The 12085-nt window shown below is 41.0% G+C and overlaps 1 protein-coding gene across 1 annotated transcript in view; it reads left to right on the top strand.

Annotated features, from left to right (window-relative positions):
* LOC310942910 (nectin-3-like protein) overlaps window positions 1-6274 on the top strand; it is a gene marked incomplete at its 3' end in the record, with an annotated part of 51395 nt that extends 45121 nt beyond the window's left edge. Inside the window, exons 3-4 of the mRNA XM_083908376.1 lie at window positions 3749-4041; window positions 6263-6274. Coding sequence (XP_083764502.1) covers window positions 3749-4041; window positions 6263-6274 — 305 coding nt within the window. The remainder of the gene's footprint in view (window positions 1-3748; window positions 4042-6262) is intronic.
* Window positions 6275-12085: the final 5811 nt, after the last annotated feature.

Here is a 12085-nt window from a genome sequence, read left to right as displayed (position 1 = left end):
GTAATGTTGGCTGCTGTCACCAGTAGGGCGCTGTTTTCAAATTGTATATTGTCATATAGACATGTTCAGGACGGGTCTCTGGTCTTACATAATAAGTTTCACGTGGATACAGGAATCCCTGTTAGATCAGCATGAAAACTGTAAATGCAATTCTGTCTGCTAAAACCTGGGGGCGCTGTTTTCAAAATTGAATATTTTCATACAGACATGTTTAGGACGGGTCTCTGGTCTCACATATTAAGTTTCAGGAGGATACAGCAATCCCTGTTAGAGCAGCATGAAAAACTGTAAATGTAATTCTGTCTGCTGTTTCCAGGGGGCGCTGTTATCGAAATACAATATTTTCACATGGACATGTTCAGGACGAGTCTCTGGTCTTACATATTAATTTTCAGGTGGATACAGCAATCCCTGTTGGAGCAGAATGAAAAAAAACTAAATTTAATACCATCTGCTGTCAACAGGGGGCGCTGAAAATTAAATATTTTCATATAGATGTCTTCAGGGCCGGCCTGTCATCAATCTGAGCAAGTTGGGTTCAGTTCGGACCAAGATTTGCAATTTGCACTGTTATGACAGTTTGCTTTTTTGTCGCAAAAATCTGACTTTGCGTGGTTGCCAATGCAACACCGTTTAATGATTTGTCATCATATTGTACAAGCATCATACCATGTGTTTTGAGTGCTGTCAGTAACTTTGAGTGTGATAAGATGATATCTGTAAAAGTTATTCCCAAAATCTTAAAGAAACTTTTTTTTGGTATGTTTTCTGCCACCACCAGGAGGCGCTGTTTTTCAAATTGACCATTTCTTCATTGTCTTCTTCAGCAACTGCCTACTATGATTCATGGCAAGTTTTGTTCTGATCGGATCTTCTGTTGTAAAGTAAGAGTAAGAGTTTTGTTGTGTAAAAATGCGAATTTTCGCCCAAATTTGTCGCCCCATATCTCGTGCGCTATGCGATATTTAAAAAAAGTTTCCTGTTCCTCAAATGGTCCACAGCGACCTCACAAAGTTTGAAGGTGATCGCTCAAAATCTGTAGGACTAGATAGATTTTGTAGCGCTGGTGTAAATTCGCCAAAAACGCCTCCGTTTTCGCGTTCAATCCAAAATGGCGGCCTTCCTGTAGGATTCACAGGACACTTGTCATCGACCCAACCTAATGAATGTGTGTATCGAGTTTCGTTCATGTACGTTAAACCCGACAGTTGCTTCACTGCCGACAACTATATCACAACGTATACTATGAGCAGAAATAGAGTGGAGTATTATCCTCAGTCTTACCTCTCAGTGACGTCTTCCTGCTCGAAATGGAGATCGTAAATCCTCTGAGTTAACAGGTTTGCCCTCGGTGAAGAAGCTTAGCATAGCTTAGCATAGCCGACTTGAAGCTTTCTGCGCTCTGAATCTCTGACCGGCAAATAATGGGAACTTACTGCGTGTTCTTTCGTTGTTTTTACTGCACGTCCCGGTACAGTTTAGCACCAAAGAGAAAAAAAACTGTAATTTGCAGATCCGTAATGTATTCGCCAACTAATTCATCAAGGCGTGAGCTGTATAAACTTTACACAACTCACTCTGGTAACTGTGGTTACGGAAGCGAGGCAGCGCTGCTGCGAGAGTTGGAGCCGGAAGTGAGCGGAGCATTCTGGGAGTTGTTGTCGTTCGTGTACATGAGCGATAAATACATTTTCTGAATTTCTCGACCAAGAAGGCACTTTCTTCAAATATTATTTCACATTTCTACTCCATAGATGACCCTTTTTTAATAGACATTCAACTTCCCAGCGGTGAAATATCTCTTTAACTTGTCTAGATCACATGTGCTAACTTTGGCGGGGCTAGCTCAAACGTGCTAGGAGAAGTTCCTTCAAATGCATAGACTGGTCATTTTTCGTTTTTCCAAAATGGCCGACTTCTGGGTGGGCGGAGCTAATGGAAGTACATTAGAAATATGTTTGGAATCATGAGAGCAACAACTGTACCAAGTTTGGTTCAAAATTGAACAACTATGTTTGACTTGGACCAAAAAAACAAACATTTATGGTGAAATTTAAAGGTCAAATTTGTTGGACCACTGAGGCCACGCCTTTTGAGGTAGAAAATATTTTGATAGCTTTTAATTATTAACTTGTCTAGAACAGGTGTGCTAAGTTTGGCGGGGCTAGCTTAAAAGTGCTAGGATGAGTTCGTTCAAATGCATAGACTAGTCATTTTGGTTTTTCCAAAATGGCCGACTTCTGGGTGGGTGGAGCTAATGGAAGTACATTAGAAATGTGTTTGCAATCATGAGAGCAACAACTGTACCAAGTTTGGTTCAAATTAGAACAACTATGTGTGAGTTAGAGCAAAAAAACTAACATTTTAGCTGAAATTTAAGGTCAAATTTGTTGGACCACTGAGGCCCTGCCTTTTGAGATAGAGTAAATCTTTTGATAACTTTTAATCATTAACTTGTCTAGAACATGTGTGCTAAGTTTGGCGGGGCTACCTCAAACGTGCTAGGAGGAGTTTGTTCAAATGCATAGACTAGTCATTTTTCGTTTTGCCAAAATGGCCGACTTTTGGGTGGGCGGAGCTTTTGGAAGTATATTAGAAATTTGTTTGGAATCATGAGAGCTACATATGTACTAAGTTTGGTTCAAATTGGAACAACTATGTGTGACTTAGACACAAAAAATAAAACAATTAGCATGTTAGCATTTCAAAAATTCTCCAAAAATTCCTCAAGAAAATGGACTCAGTCTAACACACTCACACTCTCGCACTTCATGCCAGGAGCCATCGGCCCTGGCACATTTGTGCTCGGGCCCTAATAATCCCTACAGTTTCAAGAGGGTTCTTGCACAGTCGTGCTCGAACCCTAATAATAAAGAATTCCTTCAGTTTCAATGTGGTTCTTGCACAGTCATGCTCAAACCCTAACAATAGGTTCCTCGCACTTCGGGCCCTAATAACTCTTTCAGTTTCAATAGGTTTCTTGCGCAGTCATGCTCGAACCCTAATAATAATAACTGGCACCGTGAGCGGATCTGAACGGGTTTGAGCTGATGCGCGCGAGTCGCAGTGTGCCCATGCCGCCACGCGCGCCTCGCCCACGAACCCATAAAGAGTTCCAGAGGCGAAGGACAAAGTGGCTGAATGCCCTGCTCCCCATGGTGGTGAGATGGTGGGCAGATGGGACAGTTAGATGAAGAGGGGCAAGGTTATGGATGACTTTGATGTGTGTACAGAAGGATTTTGAATTCCATGTGGAAGTGGACCAGGAGTCAATGGCAGGAGTCAATTTGGAAGACCAAAGAGAAAGGAGTTACAGTAGTCAATCTGGGAGTTGATGAGGCTATTAGAAGAAATTCAATTTCGTCGTTGCAGACACAGCGACAAAACTCATGCTCATGCATAAAAAAAAATACCATGAAACTGTTGACATTTTTTTAAAATACCATGATGTAATTTTTTGGTCGTACTGCTCAGCACACACACACTGCTCAGGATATCACATGCCATCCTGACTTTTATTGGACCATTTTGAAAGACCTATTGTGTATTACGCTGTCAACACTGCTGGCTTGTAAATCCATTGCCTACATAGGTGCAATAAGTTTAACTCAGTTGTAATGGAACGAGAGAGGTAAAAATGTGGAGCAGAAATGAAGGAAATGAAAACTGGTGTTTTTGTGTTTTGTTTTTGGGTATTAAAGTTCTAATGTGTTTTTACCTTCCTTATGTTTGCTTATGTTTCCTATAGTGGAGCCGAAGGTATACGTGTCCGCAGGTTCAACTGCCCTGATTGATGATGGCAATGAAACTGTGGTGGCCACCTGTATTGCCGAGCGGGCTCGCCCCCCTGCAGAGGTGTCCTGGGAGTCCAATCTATTTGGCCAGTTAGAAGTGCAGCTGTTAGATGAGGTCAACGGCACCACCAGCACACAAGTGCACTACCTGTGGCAGCCAACACGCCATGTCCAAGGTCACACGCTCACATGTGTGGTTCGCCATCCGGCTCTGCCAAGGGACTTCAGGATCCCCTACCAGCTCAATGTACAGTGTGAGTTTCTTAGCCGAATGACAGATTTATAATAAATATGTTCATTTACAATAATTATGTCCTACTATATGGCTTTTATTTTTTATGTTTAATTTGAACAAAAGGTATTTAAAGGTGCCATCTGTAACAATGTGGCCAAAAAATGGGTACTACACTCACAATCAAAACACTGCGGCGAGTCGTATCCGCCTCCCACTCCATCCCTCCCTTCCAGAGTCGAGGTTGCCAGAGCGGTTGGCAACTCTGTCAGCAATGAGCGAGGAGCAACCGTTTTATCATAAATGAGTGGCTTTAAGACTCACAATTCTGTTCTCAAAGTAAAGATAAAGATGTATAACATTTGCTGTTGACTAGGGATGGATATATCGGATGGAATAACTTTATGCATGACATTTTACAGAATTGTCCTTCATTTTTGCCTCCCCTTTTACAATGTTATATAGCAGGGCTGCCAACTTCTGAGAAAACCTTAGAGTGAGACATCGTGGCATGCAAATTATTACCACACCCAATATATTTTTTATGGTAATATTTTATGCATCACAAGCTTATTATTGCTTTATACAATAATAAGGTAAACTAGCACCGCAAGCGGTATTAACGGGTTTGAGCTTGAATCGTGCTAGTTGATGTGTGTCCACCTCGACACTTGCACCCTGAGCTCGTCTCTCGTTCATTCACTGTTTGCGTTAGTAGTTATTATCAGCGCCGTCCATGGGGATGTTGGGCTGTGGAGGCAAAGTAATGTTTTACTTCCTGTTTAGTGTGTTACACTTTCTGTTGGGAGGTCATCTTTTGCATGTTCAGGATAGGTCCCTGGTCTCACATATCAAGTTCCCTGCAGATAGGTCAATGTATGGTTCCTGTTTAAAATGGCTGACTTCCTGTTGGGTCAAATGCGTGTCCATTAATTTGTTCAGCGAAGTCTCCTTGACTGGCATATCATGTTGCGTGGAGATCGGGCAATGTACGGCAAAGTTATATTCCACTTCCTGTTTCGGCGGTTCCACTTCCTGTCGGGGGGTTGTCTTTTGCTGACATGTTCAGGGCGGGTCAGAATCAGAATCAGATTTTTTGCCAACTTTGGTGCCCCCTATCTCGTATGCCAAGCGACATTTAAAGAAAAAACCTTCAATAACTTTTGAGCCTCAACTGGTCCACATTGACCTCACCAAGTTTGAAGGTGATAGCACAAAAGCTCTACAAAAAGTTCGTTCAAGTACCAAATGTAGTTCTGTCTGCTGTCACCAGGGGGTGCTGTTTTCTAAATTGAATATTTACATATAGACGTCTTCAGTGTCGGACTATTATCAATCCAAGGAAGTTTGGTTCAAATCGGAACAGGATTCACAAAGTTATCATCATAAATGTACTTTGTTTCTGTTTATAAATCTCACCACCAGGTGGCGCTGTTTTCAAACATGACCATTTTTTCATAGTCGTCTTTAGGAGCTATGGATCATGAACCACAGCTCATGAAGTTTGGTTCGGATCGGACCTTCCATCGCAAAGTTATAAGAGATTTGTTCAAAATCAGGATAATCGCCAACTTTGGGGCCCCCTATCTTGTACAGCATGCAACGTTTTAAAAAGCTTTCGCCAACTTTCGATCCTCAACTCGTCCACAGTAACCCCACCAAGTTTGAAGGTGATCGCACAAAAACTCTAGGACAAGTTTGTTCAAATATCAAATGAAATTCTGTCTGTTGTCACCAGGGGGTGCTGTTTTCGAAATTTAATTTTTTCAAATAGATTTCTTCAGGACTGGAGGATCATCAATCCAAGGAAGTTTTGTTCAGATTGGACCAGGACTCGCAAAGTTATAACAGTTTGTTTTTTTGCCGCAAAAATCCGACTTTGCACCGTGAACATTGCAACACCGTTAAACAATTCGCTATCATATTCAACACGCATCATCTACCATGTATTTTGAGTGTTTTCACTCATTTTGAGTTGGTGACGACAATCTCTATAAAAGTTATTCCCGAAATCGTAATTTTAAACTTTTTTTTTGTATATTTTCCGTCACCACCAGGAGGCGATGTTTTCAAACTTGATCGTGTTTGCATTGGTGTCTTCAGCAACTACCCATCATCAATCATCGCACGTTTGGTTCTGACTTGACCTTCCATCGCAAAGTTATAAGTTTAATTGTGTGTTGGGAAAATTCGGAATTTTCGCCAACTTTGCCGCCCCCTATCTTGTGTGTTACAGCCCGGCTCTTAGGCTGAAACAAAACAGGGAGAGAGACGAGGTCTAGAGCAAAACAATGGTTTATTTTACAAAATGAATTAACTAAATTAACTAAATATCAGTATCCGTAATCAGTCCGTGTAAGCATGTATGTATGGGTATGTATGTGTATGGATGCATAAAAGAAAAGCAACAAAGCAGCCGCGCAAAAGCCCACGCTGTTGGTGTCCATGCGGGAGGGACGAGCCGGAGTGAGAGCGACGAGGGAGGAAGAGAAGCCTCTTCTAACCTGGCGTCCAGGTGCAGCTCATCTCCTTGATGACGACCCCGCCCCTGAAACACAAATGACAACTCCTCCCCACAAGTGGTTGTCACACGTGCGCCATGCGATATTTTAAAAATCCTTCTGTTCCTCAACTGGTCCACAGCGACCTCACCAAGTTTGAAGGTGAGCGCTCAAAAACTGTAGGACTAGATAGATTTTGTAGCGCTGGTGTAAATTCCCCAGAAATGCTTCTGTTTTTGCGTTCAATCCAAAATTGTGTCCTTCCTGTAGGATTCACACAAGAATGTATTATATGAACTGGATAGAGCACCGCCCCTTCGCTTCCGTTCGTTCCTATGAAGCTGCTCACCCAGCGCATATGTGACCCGCCACGGACCAAGCGGGAACAAGTCTGCAAAGCGCAAAACGAGAAAAAAAAGGAAAAAGATTTTTTCAAAATTAGGGATTTCCTTTTTTTTTTAAAAATACCCAAGTTGAAGTTTTGAAGAAGCCACTACATGCCACTACAGTATTGTGGGTCTTAAAACCATAAACTTTCTGTTTGAATTAAGGTTGTTTCATCGCTGGGAATCATTTCTAGTTTGGGTGTGGCGATCTCACATTCCAGAGTTTTTGTTGCTTTTTCAGCCAATCAGCTGACAATCACGGAGAATACTCATGGCTAATTAATATGCATGCACAGAGAGAGAGAGAGAGAGTGTCTGCAAAGTTCCAGCAGTTTGTGTGTTTGTGTGTGTGCGTGCGTGCGTGCGTGTGCAGTGCGAAATTAAAGCGTGATTGTCATCAAAGCAGTCGTCATCAAAGCTGTGTTGAACACAGGAAGACAAGGAAAACAGGACAATATTGTCTACAGGCAGTAAGAACGGAGGTAACAGCTAATACCGCAGCGATTCATTCCGACATGGAGACAATGAAAACAACGGTGTCGCACATGGAGCAGGGGCTCTCATCGTGTTCAGATGACGTGACTTCGCTGTTCACCAAAGTGGGGAAACTCGAGACAGAAGTCGGCAATCTGCGGGAGAAATGTCTCGATATGGAAGGAAGAATGAGACGTTCTAACATCCGAATATTAAACATCCCGGAGACCCCAGGCTCGAACAACCCGGCAGCTGTCTCCAAACTATTAAGAGAAGTACTGAAAGTGGATAAAGACATCCTGATCGACCGATCTCACAAGGGTCTGCAGCCGAGAAGCCAAGACGGTAAACCTCGTGTTATCGTGGCGAAAGTCCACTATTACCAAGACTGTGTTGACATCCTTCACGCTCCGGTTCAAAGGGATCGACATCTCCATCTTCCCGGAATATCCCCCGAGTGTTGCGCAGGCCAGATCCGCTTTCAGCGAGGTGAGGAGACTACTTCGTGGACGAGATGATGTTAAATACGGCCTTCTCTACCCAGCAAGGCTCCGGATCACATATAAAAGAACTGAGAAATGGTTTCAAAATTCCGAAGAAGCCATGGCTTATGTGAAAACCAGAATCCTACCGGACTCTTCAAAGAACTAACCATGACTCGAAATTAGTGAGAACAGCTAATTTCTTTTTTCTACTATTTTCTTTTTTCTATTTTATTACATCTGATTAAGGTTGATGCTGCAATCAAAATTGCGCTGTTTTTTCACTCTTATTTTTTTAACAACAGATATAATAATGTGAGTGGTCAGAATACTGTAGCGTGTCTCTATTATTATCATTTCCCTTTATTTCTATGCATAACACTTGGACAACAGAAGAAATTGTTTTTATTTTTTATATAAAAGCTTTAAGTTTGAAATATTTCATCTGTTATTTCTAAAGTGCCTCATACAAAACTGTGTTCTATGTACAGCAGAGCTTGTTCTTTAGCTACCGTTTCCTCACACAACCACTTAAATGTAGGGCTGAACGATTATGGAAAATAATCTTATTGCGATTTTTCGTGCCAATATTGCGATTGCGATGCGATTATTATAAGGTCTTAATCTTCTGTATTATTAAACAAAGACAAGCAATACATCATAAGTATGGCCAATACTATATTACATTAAAAATAAACTGTTCTTTCCTGGAAGACCTCTGTTATGATGACATGAGGTGATGCATGAATTGATGATTGATATTTTTATTTAACTACTTAAATCACAATAGTATATTCGGAACTTACAAACACCTGAACATAAAGTGCTGACAAGGAACCCTGGTGTAAACATTAACATTAACATTGTGTGTCTGTGGCTTTACCACACTTAGTTTTTCGACATCTGTGAACTTAGACAGTCATTAAATAAAATAATAATAATAATAATAATAATAAATAAAAAAATATACACACACAACCCATTTTGAAGTGCGTTCATATGGCATAACTAGGGATGGGAATTTCAGACATTTTGAGAGTCGATTGTCAAGGTCCAAGTGTCGATTTTTAATTTTTAATTTTTCTTTAACAGCAGCAGCAACAGCAGCAGCAATGCGGGGGTGGAAACTATTATACAGTGTACTAGTTGATTTAGGCTCAAAAACATGGCCGTAATGTCCACTATTGACCATCAAAGCAGCGATAATAAAAATGAGTGGTTAAAAAAAAAAAGCAGAGCAGAGAGTTTTCTCTCCGCTGGCACAGGTGCGTCTCACAGATGTGTCGCCAGACGGCTCAGGTTTTTGAACCTGTGCTTGTTGTGTCCACCAGAGTGCAGGATCTCGACTGCGTGAGATGCCGTCTTCAGTCGTGTAGACGGCTTATTGTTGTGTCCACCACCCCCGTCTTAAACATAAGCGCAAGCTCGTTTGCACTACACACGCGCACACACATACACTTGGACACGCACAGCCACTGGAGAGAACAGCTGTTGTCACCATGTAGGCTAATGTTACAGGTGACTGACACACACTCATCCTACAAAGCAGCCTTTGAGCACCACAGACAGCGGCCGAAGCTCCATAGTTACCTTACCGACCCGCCGTCACCTATTCCATTCACAAAAACGGGACGTGTCTCGTCCTCCTCAGTGCGCGCATGTGAGCGTGCAGGGAGCCTGCACGTGACCAAAGTGCAGCGTCTGTGGTTAGACGATCTCGTTCGTTTATGTCACATGTTTTACACGCGCATGTCACGTGAACAGCGTATAATCGCAGCCTTTGCGGTCAGAAAATTGCACTTGATCATATCGCGATATTATCGCAAATGCGATATATCGTTCAGCCCTCCTTAAATGTGTAGTTATTTTTGCGAGGGGTTTGGGTGTCACCTTGTTCTGACAGGTGAGGGTTGGGGATTTACTGTACCTGGATTTGGAATCAGCCTTTTTTTCCTTTTTCTATTCATACTTACTTATCTTTCAAAGGTCCTTTCAGCATTCTAGTAAGTACAAATGCAGGCAGACTTAATACACCACTAATCTTTTTGTCTTGAATATGGCTACGACTAACAGATTTTTCAAACAGATCAGCTAATTGCGATGTAACCTTTGTGAGCTGGAATGTTAAATCCTTAAACCACCCCACTAAACAAAGAGTGTTGACTCATTTAAGTAAATTAAAGACAGGAATTGCCTTTCTTCAGGAGACGCATCTCCGAACCTTCGACCATTTTCGACTAGGGAGGATGGATTGGACAATCATACCATTCTAATTTTCACTCCAAATCTAGAGGTGTGGCAATTCTTGTTAATAAGAATGTCCTATTTGTTATGTCAAGGGTTGAAACAGACTCCTCAGGGCGTTATATAATTGTAGTGGGTAGACTGTATAGCACACCGGTTGTTCTGGCATGTATGTATATGCACCACATTGGGATGATAGTTCGTTTTTTATAAATTTCTTTGCCCATATCCCCAACATGGATACACATTATCTTATCCTTGGGGGTGATATGAACACATTATCACCTACTTTGGATCGTAGTTCGCCTCCAAATCCAGTGCAGCCTCTCAACTGCAGCTTTTTCTTGATACGAATGGTATTGCTGATGCGTGGCGCTTTCAAAATCCGACAGCTAGAAGTAATTTTTTCTTCTCTCCGGTTCATGGAACATACTCCCGCATAGACTTTTTTTTGGGATAAAAACCTTCTTTCACTAATAAGGAAATGTGAATATCAAGCGATGCCAATTATCACCCCTGGCGTCTCAACACTTTACTACTTTCAGATGAAGACTTCATTAAGTTTATTTCTTCTGAAATAACTTTCTTTCTTGAACATAACCAGACCCCAGGAATGTCTCCTTTGACAGTGTGGGAATGCATGAAGGCGTATTTGAGGGGTCAAATAATATCGTATTGCGCACGACAAAGAAATAATGCAATATGAAACTTGATCAACTAACAAATGATATTCTCAAATTAGACGCTACACTCAATGTCACCCCATCCAATAATCTATTCAAATTGCGATTAAGTCTTCAAACTTGAGTTAAACCTGCTATCAACAAGACGCATTGAAAATCTAATAAATAACAGAGTAAAATGTACAAATGTGGTGAAAAAACAGGGAAGATTCTGGCCCATCAACTCCACCAGAAAACCGTGGACAGGACTATAGCCGAGATAAATGATGAAGCAAATATTAAACATATAGATCATTCTGAGATTAACTCATGTTTCCATAGATTTTACTCAAAGCTGTACGATAGTGAATCTCTTGGCAACCATACATTATTTGATTAATTTTTTAGAAAAATAAATGTCCCCAAAATTGATAACGGAGCTGCATCCGAACTAGACAAACCGTTTTCTGTAGAGAAACTTGAGTCTATGCAAACTGGAAAATCCCCGGGTCCCGATGGATTCCCGAGTGATTTCTTAAAAAAATTTGCAGACCAGTTTTCTCCCATTTTACTCTCTGTTTTTGAGGAGTCGCATGCCATTGGTTCCCTGCCGTTGACTATGCGACAAGTGGTCATTTCTCTTATTCCTAAAAAAGATAAAAACCTTCTGGATTGTGGCTCATTCTGTCCCATTTCACTCTTAACCCTGTAAGACCCAAATTAAGAAAAACCTAAAAAAAAAAATATTTGACCATTCAGATGTTGTTGTAGGAGGCCTTAGATGCCGAAATCAAATAGTTTTTGGGAAAAAAAAATGTATGTACGTTTTTAGAGAAACGTTGTAATTTTACAACGTTGGGCTTTGGTGGTAGCAGAATTTCTGTGTTTTTACTCACTTTGTCTGAACAATTCACAACAACTAAGGGTTAATTTGCAGGTTTGATTGCTTACTTAGCTCCATAAATGTATATAACATTTAAAAATAATCACACATTAGTCATATTTTTATGAAAGCATTTATTAAAAATAACTAAATAAATACATAAACAGGATAAAATCTAATTTTTTTCTATCAACTTTTTCATTCCTTTTTTCTTTTCATGACAAACTTTCATTGTTCATGAAAGTCTTAAAAACAGTTGAAAAGCAAAGGCGAACATCACACTTGCTGCATTGTGTGTTGGTGAATCCTTTACTGCAGCATCCTCTCTCTGTCTTCATGTCTTTACGTACATCCAATGGCAGGTGTGCACATCTCTTGAATGGTCTCTTCTGATCATTCAGAGGCTTCATGATGTCACTGTCTGTGT

Source organism: Microchirus variegatus, assembly GCF_963457635.1.
Source record: "Microchirus variegatus genome assembly, chromosome: 22".
Lineage (NCBI taxonomy): Eukaryota > Metazoa > Chordata > Actinopteri > Pleuronectiformes > Soleidae > Microchirus > Microchirus variegatus.
The sequence above is the reverse complement of the archived record's forward strand: the minus strand, read 5'-3'. Positions and strand labels throughout refer to the sequence as shown.